Source organism: Schistocerca gregaria, chromosome 3, assembly GCF_023897955.1.
Source record: "Schistocerca gregaria isolate iqSchGreg1 chromosome 3, iqSchGreg1.2, whole genome shotgun sequence".
Lineage (NCBI taxonomy): Eukaryota > Metazoa > Arthropoda > Insecta > Orthoptera > Acrididae > Schistocerca > Schistocerca gregaria.
Window position 1 is genome coordinate 530,034,288 of NC_064922.1, and position 15,921 is coordinate 530,050,208.

The 15,921-nt window shown below is 40.7% G+C and overlaps 1 protein-coding gene across 1 annotated transcript in view; it reads left to right on the forward strand.

Annotated features, from left to right (window-relative positions):
* The window catches only part of LOC126355935 (DIS3-like exonuclease 2), a 192,000-nt gene that overhangs the window by 6,122 nt on the left and 169,957 nt on the right, over positions 1 to 15,921 (forward strand). The window contains exon 2 of the mRNA XM_050006507.1: positions 7,336 to 7,692. Within this exon, the coding sequence (XP_049862464.1) occupies positions 7,336 to 7,692 (357 nt within the window). The remainder of the gene's footprint in view (positions 1 to 7,335; positions 7,693 to 15,921) is intronic.

Below are 15,921 nucleotides of genomic sequence, written 5' to 3' on the forward strand. Positions count from 1 at the left end.
GTTTTAGGCCGCACCTCCAAATCGAAACAAAGTTGGTCCATTGTAATGAGAGACACAATTTAGGTCGAATGAACGACGATACAGCTACAGTAGTTTGGTTCGAGTGATAAACTCAGCAGTTAAGCTTTACCAGGTAGCCATTGCTATGCGTCAGGCGCTCCGTCCGTATTTATACGGGTACCCTTCCTTTTCCACGTGCTTCGTCTGGTTTGAATTGATTGCTTATTTTTCTTAGATCTGATAAGTGCCGTTCCCTTTGTTATAAGTGTTTACCTCACTCAGCTGAAAATGCATTACTGTACTGTGCATTGTTTGTCGCATTCTGATAATGAGTGTTTACGGCCTGTCGCCGCTTGTGGCACAGCTTGCTTTTGTGCGCACTTCCGCCGCTTACAATAAAAAAGGACAGGAATTGTCTCATTAGCGAAACCATGGCAAGAGACTGTTATTTGTTGTTGCTTACACTGCTGCTTTCTTTGATAATGATCAACAAAAACCAAATAATAGACTGCGTATGATAGATGATGTTCTGAATGAGAGTTTAGCGAAAAATTTTCTCCATTTGAAAATCTTTGCAGACACCTCTTTAGTACATTACATTCTGCACAGAAATTAGAGTAATCTTAGATTTAAAAATCTAGTCAATTGCCGTGCTTCATTTCTGACTGTATCACTATTAGGCATAAGAATAATACGAATATAAACATGACATATGTATATTCTCCCGCGTTTGCTGTTGCCTCACTCTAGTTTCGTAGTTTATTAGGCAGACAGGATTTAATTGAGATGGCAGCAAACACAAAACAATACATGGCAAAATGTTTATATTCGTATTATTCTTATGGTGAAGAGAATACTGCATGTGATTCACAATTCATAAAAGTTCCTATTAGCAACCATCTCTTCTTGCAGGTAGGAAAAAATTCAGAACGTAGAGTTGGCCATATTGACAAACATCCCAGTCTTGCCAGTCGGATTTTCGTAGTAAATTGAAATGCTGCTACATTCGAAAATGAACAATACGGAATTTTTATTTACTTCGTTGGATAAATTTATTTACTGACGCAGAGGTTTTGGCGCCAGTATTTATCTTTGTGCCTGTGTAGCGCTACATACAGGGTGGTCAGAAAATATGTGAATAATTGTAGGAGGTGGCGCAGTGGTTAGACACTGGACTCGCATTCGGGAGGACGACAGTTCAATCCCGCGTCCAGCCATCCTGATTTAGGTTTTCCGTGATTTCCCTAAATCGCTCCAGGCCAATGCCGTGATGGTTCCTTTCAAAGGGCATGGCCGATTTCCTTCCCCGTCCTTCCCTAAACCGATAACCTCGCTGTCTGGTCTCCTTCCCCAAAACAACCAACCAACCAATAGCTGTAGGGATGTTACAGGGCAGGTTGTACTGAGACATAAATGTTAAGAAAGAAATTCGATATGCTGCGCCGTTTCAGAGTTATTTAACATTGAAGTTAGTCAATCAGATCGTCGCACGTGTGAATTCAAGTTTCAACTAATGAGACAAAGCACTTGTTGGGCAACACCGCTTGAATGCGAGCGCGCGACGCCCCGATTGGCTAAATTCTATGCTAAATAACTCGGAAACGGAGCAATGTATCGAATTTCTTTCTTAACATTTATGTCTCAGTACAACCTGCCCTGTAACATCCCTACAAGCATTTCACACATTCTGACCACTCTGTGTATTTGACGGCAGAAGTTAGTTGTGGCGGCACCTACCAACATTTTTCGGAACTTCCACCTACTTTGCACTCGATTCTAAGCCGCAAGCGGTTCTTTTGATTACAAAAACCAGAAAAAAAGAGCGGCTTAGATTCAAGTAAATACTGTAGTTGTTGCAACCAGTCTGACCACCACTTTGAATGCAGATGAGCCTGTATGCGGTACAAGGACAACACTCAGTTGTGTCACAGTGCTTAGCACATTGGAGTCGCATTTGGGAGGATGACAGTTAAAGGATGACAGTTAAAATCCCAGTCTGACCATCCTGATTTAGATATCATGGTTTCACTAAATTGTGCCAGTTAAATGCCAGGATGGTTCGTTTGAAAAGGTGTGGTTATTTTTCTTCCCCATTGTTGAACCACTCTGAACGCACACTGTGTATGTAATGACCATGATGTCGCTGAGACTGTTCCTGATCTTCCTTGCATTTATCCTTCTATGCACATTGGGTGATTACCTTCCCCATGTCAGAAGTTACTGTAACTTTTGCAAAAACTGAAGAAATACCAAGAAGACATCTGGATGAGTCTGCATACATTCAAACACTTTTAGAAAGCAAGTGCCGCTTGATGCAATAATAGAATCAATAGCCAACCATGGTCAATTGTGTGTTGAGGTAACAAGCCTTGTGGAACAGTTATCCCCAGCTTAAATATTATTCAGGGATTTTAACGTCAGCAGGCACTTGCGGAACAGGACCACTAAGAAAAAAACATAGGATAACTATTAGAAAGCTTAACCACTAAATTAGAACTCTACTTGCTAAACACAGGAGCTTTAATATATTTTAGCGCTGCCTACAATTATAGCTCAACAATAATCTCATAATATCTAACCCTAGCCTACCCCCCTCCCCCCCCCCCCCCCCTGCAACAGAGATGAAGGGTCATGGAGACTTCTATGATAGTTACCACTTCCCAAACATGCTATCCTCTGCAGACCAAAGAGAAAATGAATTCATACCAAATTGGTCTCGTAGATGAGCGTACACCTTCAAAGCACAGTTTAACAACAGCCAGAAGAAAGTATTATTCATAGTGGTACAAGATGATGGTGAGCTCCTTATACTTCTCTTTGTGTACTTGAAAACCTTTTCTTATTCCATAGGATATTGAATGAACATTAACACAAGATGTTAACTCTTGGACTTCTACTGACAAATATACCGAATTGAGTTGTGTGAGGAAGCCAGCATATGTTTTTCCAATATGAGTTCTCCATAGTGGAACAGCTCAGAAATGTTGACAATTAAAAAAAAAATCATATGTAATGTGTTATTTGAATAAAGAGGGCACTGTGATGCCTATGTAACATAATAACCTGGCTTTCCTGCATGTATAAGCTGCAAGCTCAGTTTAACATTTGTTCATTAGCTGTTATGTTCTTTTGTATTGACACCATTTTGAAGTTGTAATATTTGTTTTTATTTTATGAGTGTTCAAGATTTTAATTTTGGGTATGTATCATGTATCATAACAGTAATGTACTCATTGTGACTAATATCTGTAATATATTATAAGATCTTCATGTCTGATTTTATGTCATACTTTTTTAGCACTGAAGGTGGGCACGCAGTAGCTTAAATTGATTTGCTGTAATAAACGATTTGAAACATCTTACAACCATTGCTGCCAGTTTGCTTGTTTATAATACTAATATTGCACCCATTGAGCAAGTTTTTAGAAGTTTTATTTCACTTTCAGTAAGACAGTTAATGTAAGGCGAAAACATGGGTGTAATTCCAGTAGATAGCAGAGATTTTCCTGAAATTAGGGAAACATTATCAGATGTTATGAAAGAGCTTGCAGTTACTGAGACAGACAATATAACAGTAAAACTGCAAGACTTGATAAATGTTGGTGTAAGTTGTGTAGAAGAGGCCGAAGGTGACATTGTCTGCACTGAAGAAAAATGAAAGAAAAGACATAGGATAAGGAAGAGAGAGCCTGAGAACAAGAACGCTACAGGCTCTGGAAGGTAGGCCCTATTTAATAGAGAGTGTTCATAAGGTCGAAAGGTGGACACCATCACTGTACGTTCGACAACTCCAGGAGCATCTGTTATCTATCATTAATGTTTTGAGATAGTTGACATTTAGTATGACATCTTATTCACGTCATTTATTTCTACACAAAACTGGAGGTGACCAGCGGAAAATACATGGGGACCAGCTGTTTCTTGCTAATTCATTGCATCAGCATTTTATTTTTAAGTCTTTTCTTCGCCTAAAACAAGCTGAAAGATATATAAAATTTGCTCATGGTTTTTTATGTGTGTTTATTGCAGTCATGTTTTGAAAAAATCAGACTAACGTTATTGCAATATAATGATGGAAAGCTGTTGGACACCATTTCAGAACAAGTAGTGATTCACATCATCATTGCTACTTTTCGATAATCTGATGTCTGTTGTTGCGATATATAAGTTATTTTGAACAATGTAGTGTGCAAGTTCTGGTAGTGAAGTCCATTACTAGACAAGTGTCCTCAACGGAATTGTTAGTGGTACTACACTAGGCCTATACAGGTTGGTCCATTGATTATGACCGGGCCAAATATCTCATGAAAGAAGCGTCAAACGAAAAAAGTACAAAGAATGAAACATGTCTAGCTTGAAGGAGGAAACCAGATGGCACTATGGTTGGCCCGCTAGATGGCGGTGCCATAGGTCAAACGAATATCAACTGCACATTTTCAAATAGGAACCCCTGTTTTTTATTACATATTCATGTAGTACGTAAAGAAATATGAATGTTTTAGTTGGACCACTTTTTTTGCTTTGTGATAGATGGCGCTGTAATAGTCACAAACATATGGCTCACAATTTTATACGAACAGTTGGTAACAGGTAGGTTTTTTAAATTAAAATATCGAACGTAGGTATGTTTGAACATTTTATTTCAGTTGTTCCAATGTGATACATGTACCTTTGTAAGCTTATCATTTCTGAGAACGAATGCTGTTACAGTGCGATTACCTGTAAATACCACATTAATGCAATAAGTGTTCAAAATTATGTCCATCAACCTCAGTGGATTTGGCAATACTTGTAACGACATTCCTCTCAACAGCGAGTAGTTCGCCTTGCATAATGTTCTCACATGCATTGACAATGCGCTGACGCATGTTGTCAGGCGTTGTCGGTGGATGATGATGGGAAATATCCTTCAACTTTCCCCATAGCAAGATATCCGTGGACGTCAGATCCAGTTAACGTACGGGTCATGGTATGGTGTTCTGACGACCAATCCACCTGTCATGAAATATGATGGAAATTTGCTATTCAATACCACTTCAACTGCATGCGAGCTATTTGCTGGACATCCATCATGTTGGAAGTACATCGCCATTCTGTCGTGCAGTGAAACATCTTGTAGTAACATCGGCAGAACATTGCATAGGAAACCAGCATACATCGCACCAATTAGATTGCCATCGATAAAATGGGGGACAATTATTCTTTGCCGCACCATACATTAACCCGCCAAGGTCACTGATGTTCTACTTGTCGCAGCCGTCATGGATTTTCCATTGCCCAATAGTGCATATTATGCTGGTTTACATTACCGCTGTTGCTGAATGACGCTTCATCGCTAAATAGAATGCATGCAAAAAATCTGTCATTGTCCCATAATTTCTCTTGTGCCCAGTGGCAGAACTGTACACGACGTCTGAAGTCATCACCATGCAATTCATGTTGTATAGAAATATGGTACAGGTGCATCGATGTTGATGTAGCATTCTCAACACCGACTTTTTTGAGATTCCTGATTCTCGCGCAATTTGTCTGCTACTGTTGTGCGGATTAGCCACGACATCAGCTAAAAAACCTACTTGGGCATCATCATTTGTTGCAGGTCATGGTTGACGTTTCACATGTGACTGAACACTGACCTTTTCCGCAATTTGTAAGTGGTCCATTTTAACACGGTTATTGTATCACGAAGAAAATACCGTCCGCACTGGCGGAATGTTACGTGATACCATGTACTTATACGTTTGTGACTATTGCAGCATCATCTATCACAAGGTGAAAAAAGTGGTCCATCTGAAATATTCATATTTTTTTACGTACTACACAAATATGTTTTAAAAATGGGGGTTCCTATTTTTAAAAAAATGCAGTTGATATCTGTTTGACCTATGGCAGCACCATCTTACAGGCCAACCGTAGCGCCACCTGGTTTCCCCTTTCAAGCTAGAAAAGTTTAATTCTTTGTAGTTGTTTCATTTCATGCTTATTTCGTGAGATATTTGGCCCGCTCTCTATCAGTGGACCACCCTGTACAGTTTCCATGCTAATAGAATTTCTATTAAAAACTGTATTTGTTACTAATGTCCAGTTGGAGGATTCTTTCTGTTTTATATTTGTCATTCTTATGTGCATTATAATTGAAATTAAGGTTAGGTTTTGAGTATGATTAGATAAGACAAATCAGGCAATAATTATATCATAATGCCCTTGAATATTGAATGGTAAAAACTGAACTGCTATATTTCTTGCTTCTGCATAACTCAAATGATGATTATTTTTTATTGCTACCTAAATGTTTACTTACATGCATTGATTATTTATACTCAAGAAGGAGATACCAGTGTAGGCCTAATTGGATCTTTTGTATTGTTTCTTTGTTAGTCATTCAGCATTAATGCACATGAGACTTTGTCAGTATGCTTAACTTACTGATTTTATAAATGGTCTTCTGTATTGACACCATTTTGAAGTTGTAATATTTGCTTTTATTTCATGAGTGTTCAATATTTTAATATTGGGTATGTACTATGTATCATAATCGTAATGTACTCAGTGTGACTAATGTCTGTAATATATTATATGGTCTTCATGTGTAATTTTATGTCATACTTATTTAGCACTGAAGATGTTCACGCAGTGGCCGAAACTGATTTGCTGTAATAAATAATTTGAAACATCTTACAAGCATTGCTGCCAATTTTCTTGTTTATAATACTAATATTGAACCCACTGAGCACATGGTGCCAGTGGAATCCAAACTCATGGTTCTACGTTAGTTATTTTCTCTTTACAAAGCATTAAATTTATCATTGCTGTTGTACCCTTTGATGTGCAAAGTGAATATGATGTGGTATTGTGGAGTATACTACTGCCTCCCACATCCATATTCTGTAAAGACTTCAATTGTAAAATTAAAAGGTAAATACTAAAAGTTATCATACAGAGATATGGAGATTTATTTTGTTCTCATTTACCAATTCTGTTTGGAGTAGCCAGGTACTGATGCAACTGATATACTGTGTACTGTCATCTGCATTTGAAACTATCTGGAAACTGATACTTTCTTTAAGATGAATGAAGTAGCAGTTGCTTATGGGATTTGAATTGGGTTATTAATACCTGAACTAAGATATATAAAATAGCTCTTGGCAGCATGCTGTTGAATAATGAGTTCAGTTTTGTTGTATAATTTTTGGCAGAAAATCTTTTGTTTCTTCATGATTGCTAATGAAAATTTTGTATCTAACTTTTTGATTATAAATAACACGCTGTCCCATTTTTAACATAAGACTGTGAAACAAGGGTAACAATTTATGTAAGTTTCTCATCAATTTACAGCACAGCTGCAGGAGATGAAAAGGAAACCATTAGTGACATCCAGTGCGTCTGTGAACATGTACGGGCTATCCAGTTACAAGAGGGTGGTGTGTCAATGTGTAATGTCTCCACGTCCACAGTTTTTCATTCTGAACCAGTTAACGAACAAGCTACAAAACCTGAAATCTTGCAGCATTCTCACAGTTCCAGTAGAACAAAGGTTCCAGAAAAGTCAAAGAAAAGAGTGAAGAAACCTAGTAAAAAAAATGTGGCACAAAGACAGCTTTCTGAATCCATTGTAAGTGACAAGTGCACAGGTGTAATTAGAGAAGAGTCTGTGGCTGTAAAAGATGCACAAGTTGAAAGTAAAAGATTAAGGTGAGTAGTTGATTCAGTGCTCTGTGCAAAATGTCTCATTGGTGATGCGTCTTGTGTGTTCTATTGCTGCTGTGTTTATGTGAGGGTGGGGGGGGGGGGGGGGAGGGTGCGGCAGACACCACCTTCTCTTACTGTCGCCGTTACTACAGCATATTGGTGTTATGAGCCAAATGTTAACTAATTTTGGAGGTCAGTTAGTGACTTCTTGTTTATGACAGTGGGATTTAATAGTGCTGTGGAGGGCATTTGTTAAAGATTTTTGAGATCCTACCTTTAAAAAATCCAAAAGCAATATGCAGGTACCTTGAAGGGTACTTAAACAGTCATGATAGCTTCCTTTCATTATCGTGTGCTTGGCTGTATTATAAGACACTGTAACTTCATAATGTGTGTCCTACAGCAGATGATTCAGGCTGAGTCAAAACTCTAGCAACAAAATTTCGGTAGTTGTTGAGGTATATTTTCTGAGTATTTTGGTGTAAGGCTCATAACCATGTAATTATGATGTACTTTTTTTCCCCCAGTTAAGTTTGGTTCTATGAAATTACCTTCACAACAGTGACATATCCTGTAATGTGTACTCACCAAACTGCAGAATACAAAAAACAGGGTAATGCAACAACCGTCCGACAGATACGACTTGCACCACTGCAGCAACGGCTTAGCATAGTGTCATTGTGCCTATCTTCCGTTGCATTCAGGGAACAGTCATTCTCAAAGCATATTGGCCAACTCTCCATTGGTATACCTGTCGATACTGGTAACTGTCCCTGTTAACCTACAACAAACACAGGCAAACAAGAAAGTCTGAAACAGGATTGATCAGTACTGTCTGCAAGCTTGAGGACAAAGAGTAAAGTGGGCTTTACAGTGATTAATGATAGTTGGTCTGATTAGATCCACATGTGAGGTTTATGGAGCATCTGTAAAGAGAAAGACTGATTAATCTTTCTTTGCATTGTGCCAGCATTTGCATTCAAACAGATTTAAGACCAAAGGGAATGGTTTTGTGTACTTAATTTAGGAGGTGGTGGTGGTGGTGGTCACAGTGATCGCAGTCTCCACAGCTACAGCTGTGGTTATAGATCTAAGACTCCTGTGGTACATGGATCTGATCAAAACATTTTTTCCACGCGCTAGTTTCTTACTATTGACGGTTACTGAGGAAAGAAAATCTCCACAGTAGTATCCTTCACATGAGGATTTTCATATGTGGATTTCAAACTTCATAAGTATCTTGGACAATACTGTATTCACTGTGTTCTCTATACCCAAACATTAGCTGTTTAACCTTTTTGTTCTGCCTAGCACTCCACAATATTCTGCTTAACATTTTGTGTCCTGTTATAGCAGTTGCTGTTACAGGCTATGGATATAAATGTTAAAAACCTTCTGGCCTCAAAACATGAATACTTCACTTTATTTCCAGAAATAATGTAGACTCCACAAATATGTGGAGAATCTGTAGCAGAATACGTGTATTTCTGCAGCAAGACCATAACATCAGATAGAAAATTATGCTTATGAACATAATTTACTTGTATATCCTGAAAACTATAAGTTACCAGGGAAGTGAACAAGACCAGAGCAGACACCAACAGTCGGTCTCTACTTCTCATACCGTCCACTAAGTGTCCTCAGACGTGTCTTTCTGGGTGATTTTTGCGAATTCTATCCCTTTTCCTTCATCCCTTCTTTTCCTTCATCCCTTCTTTTCCTTCATCCCTTCTTTTCCTTCATCCCTTCTTTTCCTTCATCCCTTCTTTTCCTTCATCCCTTCTTTTCCTTCATCCCTTCTTTTCCTTCATCCCTTCTTTTCCTTCATCCCTTCTTTTCCTTCATCCCTTCTTTTCCTTCATCCCTTCTTTTCCTTCATCCCTTCTTTTCCTTCATCCCTTCTTTTCCTTCATCCCTCTTCCTTCCCCCCTTTTTGCTGGAGGAATGAGCCATTGGCTCTAAAGGCTTGCGGATGTTAATGACTATCATATTTGTGTTTTCCTGCCACCCCTAGGCGAGCATAAAAAACATTTCTTATCTGACTTCCAACTTGAAATTAAAACTCTGTCATGCTGCACCATCACAGTGTGTATTACTCTGTCTCCGAGTAGGTAAAACACATCGTGATGTGGTGCAATACATAGTTCAGTAATTGAAGCCCTTTCTTTGTCATTTCAGTTATCTACTCAAACCATTTCCGTTAATCTGCTAATTTGTGGCCTTCTGTCTTGTGCCACTGAAGCTAAATTTTGTAAGCGACATTCTCCCATGATAGGTACTGCATCTGTTTTGAGTCTTGGACATTTTATTATAACTTCTTCTCTCGTGCCATTCAAAATACTTGTGACACAAGTGGCTCATTGCATGGTTATCTAGGCTGTTTGCAACCACTGCTTCTTTCAGTCAGATCTGCACCTTAATCCTTAAAATCTTTTCTTTGTATGGGCCTATTTGTATAAGTAACACAGGTTCACTTTCCTTTCCATATGCCACCTATCTTTGTTCCTTTTTTCCTTTAGATGTGGTGTCTTATTGCTTATTTCTTCTGATTTCTCACTCTGGAGCTCTCTCTTCTTTCTTGGCTCTAAGTCTGATCCTTCCTGTATTCCTACTGGTATATCTGGTGTCACATTTGCCTTCACAACCTGTTTTTCTCAGCTACCTAATTTCTATTCCATGGGACACACTTCCTTTCTTTGCGGCTCTCTCCCAGTCTGCGAGATTCAGCCGTTGGTTCCAGTTCCATCCGTAACTCTACAAGTCTGCACTTGATCCATAGCATCTATGATGAGCAATGTATGATTACTTTTCAATTCTCACAGAAGTCTCTGCCTGAGATTCCTTGAGTATGGAACATTTAATTCGTCCTCTACTATATGAAACATATGTTCCATATGTACATCATTGCCTAACCTCAGTGTTAATCTCGTGGCTTCGCACATTTCTATATTACTTCTTTAGTGATCCCTTTAAGTTTTACTATTTTGTCGGTGTTATTGCCCACCATACTGTTATTCAATGCTGATTCTTTTATTACGGTAACCTGAGTGGCACTATCTACCGTGAAACTTGTGGTTCATATGCATCATATATATGTGAAATTAATTCTATCCTTGCAGAATACTGAGTACAGCTATGAGTTGACTGCATACTTGTGGGGTTCTTTCATTTCCTGTTTTCTGGGACTTCTAATTTGCTAGCCTAGCATCTGCCTTATACTGTCAGGGTAAGTGTACTGGTTCTTCGCAAATGTAACATATCATGAGTCTTGCCTCATTACATGGCCCTGGATGCCCTTGAAGATCACATTGATGACCCACCTTCGGTCACATGCATCCAGTTTACCTATGTTGACCTCTGCGTAGAATCTCCTCTATCCTTTTCATCTGTGGTGGAGGGTGGGGTGTCCGTTTCTTGCTCCACTAAAACTTAGCTACATGGTGTCTATTTTCCTGGTGTGTTTCTCCATATTGCAGTTCCTTGTTTGATGGCTTCTCTTAAATTTAAAATAATCCCCCGGATGACTGGATTCATTGAACTTTTCTTTACAAGAGGTGATGGATGCTTCTTCTGTTAATATAAGATACACTGCTTGTGTTACAAGAGGTGATGGATGCTTCTTCTGTTAATATAAGATACACTGCTTGTGGTAACTTTAAATCCTCTCCACTCGCTCTCATGACTATTTTTATTCTCTCATCTTCGATTCCCTGTATAAACACTGCTCGTGCCATCTTCTCCAATAGAGCTTGGCAACCCAGGATGTCTGAATCCATCATCACTCCCTGGACACCTTATCGAAATTGGTGCTGCAATGTGTCGGTGCATCTCTCCCATTTGGCATACTTTTAATCCTTTTGTGCCTACTAGAGAAACACATGATAATCCAAAGTACATTTTGCTCATAGTTATCGAATAAAATTCCCATCGCATCTGCCCATATTGCTGTCAAATTTCATACAAGTAGTTTACTTCGAGTTGCACCCACAATCCTAGTTGTAACAAATATTAATAGCACACTATGACTAGGGCTTAGCATTAGTTTTAATGCTAGGTCACAATTGTCTGTGAATTCTCGAAGTTCGCTTGTATTTCCATCAAAAGCTCTCGGAATTAACTTAAATGCTTCAGGCAAGAATGTATGCTGAGCAGGGACTTCATTATCTTCCAGATTCATATTAGGTGCTTTTTCATCTTTTCTCAAGGCCAAAGACCTTGTTTCCATGATACATTGCGATGCACTCACCATATTTGTCAGAGAGGTGGCAGCGCTGTGTTGATGTCATGTGCAGGTGTAAGGTTGGAAGATGGTGTGGTCAGCACACGTGCCAGCGATTCATAAACCAATGGCCCCATCCTTGATTGTTGTAACTGCTATGCAGACCTCCTCTGATGTTTAGTGCAGTGGACTGCTTGCTGTGGTCTTGTAATTTTGTGGTGGTGGAAGATTTCCTCCTCTTTCTTCTTCTTCTTCTTCTTCTTCTTCTTCTTCTTCTTGCTTCGCTCCTGCTGTTCACTAATAAGGACTGCTCTGGCTCTTCACTGTACCTGATCTACCTCGAAAGCTCAAGCTGATTCATCCTAAGATGGAGCTTACTAGTTCTACTAAGATAAGATTCTGTATTCTGTACTCTTAAGGCTCCTAACTTCTTAGTGGAGGTAATCAGCCAGAAATCAAAGTCTTGACTCCACATGGCACATGTTTATATGTTGTAACCCAATGTGGATTGCAGCGTGTTTTGAAGCTGGCATTCAGATCAAAGGTGATGAGGATTTGTAGGTCATATGTTTCTTGAAAGGCAAGCAGCTATGTAGAAAAATGAAATGGTGATGGGATCAAGCTAAGATTTTTCAGACCACTGTGGTTGGAGATAGTACTAAATGACTTGGATGTTAGGCAAAGGAGGTAGGTATGGTAATGGTATGGTAATGGGACTCTGTGTTTGCTTGTTGGTCTACTTTGTATTGCTTCTTTGTGTGTTTGCAATGAATGTGAAGGAGGGCACAGACACTAGTTTTAAACTTTAGTAAGGGTAAAATATAGACGAGGCTTACTAGATTCTCCAGTCATTTACCAGAACAAATGACTGCCCGGCATATAACATTGTTAAGGTTCGGGTATACACAATAATGTATGGCACTACAGACCACGAACCATCAGAGTTCCAGATGCCATTGATGTAATCAAGTTTTCATCACATTGCAAGTGACGTACCTACATAGGTATATGTGTGCAAATGCATGTGATGAAAACTAACAACCCTATCCCAGAGGTGTGTGCAGGCAAGCTTGCAAGTCTTTCTTGGTGTACTAGTTTAACTGAAAGAGGAAGCCGCCTGGTAGAATTTTGCATAGAACATAACTTAATTATAGCTAATCATAGCTAACACTTGGTTCAAGAATCATGAAAGAAGGTTGTTTACATGGCAGAAGCCTGGAGATATTAGAAGGTATCAGATAGATTACATAATGGTAAGACAGAGATTTAGGAACCAGGTTTTAAATTGTAAGACATTTCCAGGGGCAGATGTGGACTCTGACCACAATCTGTTGGTTATGAACTGTAGATTAAAACTGAAGAAACTGCAAAAAAAAGTGGGAGTTTAAGGAGATGGGACCTGGGTAAACTGACTAAACCAGAGGTTGTACAGAGTTTAAGGGAGAGCATAAGGGAACAATTGACAGGAATGGGAGAAAGAAATACATTAGAAGAAGAATGGGTAGCTTTGTGGGATCAAGTAGTGAAGGCGGCAGAGGATCAAGTAGGTAAAAAGATGAGGGCTAGTAGAAATACACTCCTGGAAATGGAAAAAAGAACACATTGACACCGGTGTGTCAGACCCACCAACTTGCTCCGGACACTGTGAGAGGGCTGTACAAGCAATGATCACACGCACGGCACAGCGGACACACCAGGAACCGCGGTGTTGACCGTCGAATGGCGCTAGCTGCGCAGCATTTGTGCACCGCCGCCGTCAGTGTCAGCCAGTTTGCCATGGCATACGGAGCTCCATCGCAGCCTTTAACAATGGTAGCATGCCGCGACAGCGTGGAACGTGAACCGTATGTGCAGTTGACGGACTTTGAGCGAGGGCATATAGTGGGCATGCGGGAGGCCGGGTGGACGTACCGCCGTATTGCTCAACACGTGGGGCGTGAGGTCTCCACAGTACATCGATGTTGTCGCCAGTGGTCGGCGGAAGGTGCACGTGCCCGTCGACCTGGGACCGGACCGCAGCTACGCACGGAAGCACGCCAAGACTGTAGGATCCTACGCAGTGCCGTAGGGGACCGCACCGCCACTTCGCAGCAAATTAGGGACACTGTTGCTCCTGGGGTATCGGCGAGGACCATTCGCAACCGTCTCCATGAAGCTGGGTTACGGTCCCGCACACCGTTAGGCCGTCTTCCGCTCACGCCCCAACATCGTGCAGCCCGCCTCCAGTGGTGTCGCGAAAGGCGTGAATGGAGGGACGAATGGAGACGTGTCGTCTTCAGCGATGAGAGTCGCTTCTGCCTTGGTGCCAATGATGGTCGTATGCGTGTTTGGCGCCGTGCAGGTGAGCGCCACAATCAGGACTGCATACGACCGAGGCACACAGGGCCAACACCCGGCATCATGGTGTGGGGAGTGATCTCCTACACTGGCTGTACACCTCTGATGATTGTCGAGGGGATACTGAATAGTGCACGGTACATCCAAACCGTCATCGAACCCATCGTTCTACCATTCCTAGACCGGCAAGGGAGATTGCTGTTCCAACAGGACAATGCACGTCCTTATGTATCCCGTGCCACCCAACGTGCTCTAGAAGGTGTAAGTCAACTACCCTGGCCAGCAAGATCTCGGGATCTGTCCCCCATTGAGCATGTTTGGGACTGGATGAAACGTCGTCTCACGCGGTCTGCACGTCCAGCACGAACGCTGGTCCAACTGAGGCGCCAGGAGGAAATGGCATGGCAAGCCGTTCCACAGGACTACATGCAGCATCTCTACGATCGTCTCCATGGGAGAATAGCAGCCTGCATTGCTGCGAAAGGTGGATATACACTGTACTAGTGCCGACATTGTGCATGCTCTGTTGCCTGTGTCTATGTGCCTGTGGTTCTGTCAGTGTGATCATGTGATGTATCTGACCCCAGGAATGTGTCAATAAAGTTTCCCCTTCCTGGGACAATGAATTCACGGTGTTCTTATTTCAATTTCCAGGAGTGTACTTGGGTAACAGAAAAAAAATATTGAATTTAATTGATGAAAGGAGAAGATATAAAAATGCAGTAAATGAAGCAGGCAAATAGGAATATAAACGCCTCAAAAATGAGATCAACAGGAAGCACAAAATGGCTAAGGAGGGATGGCTAAAGGACAAATGCAAGGATGTTGAGCACATATCACTAGGGGCAAGATAGATACTGCCTACAGGAAAATTAAACAAACCTTTGGAGAAAAGAGAACCACTTGCGTGAATATCAAGAGCTCAGATGTAAACCCAGTTCGAAGCGAAGAAGGGAAAGCAGAAAGGTGGAAGGAGTGTATAGAGGGTCTGTACAAGGGTGATGTACTTGAGGACAATATTTTGGAGATGGAAGAGGATGTAGATGAAGATGAAATGGGAGATATGATACTGTGTGAAGAGTTTCACAGAGCACTGAAAGACCTAAGTTGAAACAAGGCTCCGGGAGTAATCAGCATTCCATAAGAACTACTGACAGCCTTGGGAGAGCCAGTCCTGACAAAGCTCTACCATCTGGTGAGCCAGATGTATGACACAGGCAAAATACCCTCAGACTTCAAGAAGAATATAATAATTCTAATGCCTAAGAAAGCAGGTGTTGACAGATGTGAAAATTACTGAACTATCAGTTTAATAAGTCACAGCTGCAAATTACTTACTCGAATTCTTTACAGACGAATGGAAAAACTGGTAGAAGCTGACCTCGGGGAAGATCAGTTTGGATTCTGTAGAAATGTTGGAACACGTGAGGCAACACTGACCCTACGACTTATCTTAGAAGATAGATTAAGGGAAGGCAAATCTACATTTCTAGCATTTGTAGACCTTGAAAAAGCTTTTGACAATGTTGACTGGAATACTCTGTTTCAAATTCTAAAGGTGGTAGGGGTAAAATACAGGGAGCAAAAGGCTATTGACAATTTGTACAGAAAGCAGATGGCAGTTATAAGAGTCGAGGGACACAAAAGGGAAGCAGTGGTTGGGAAGGGAGTGAGAC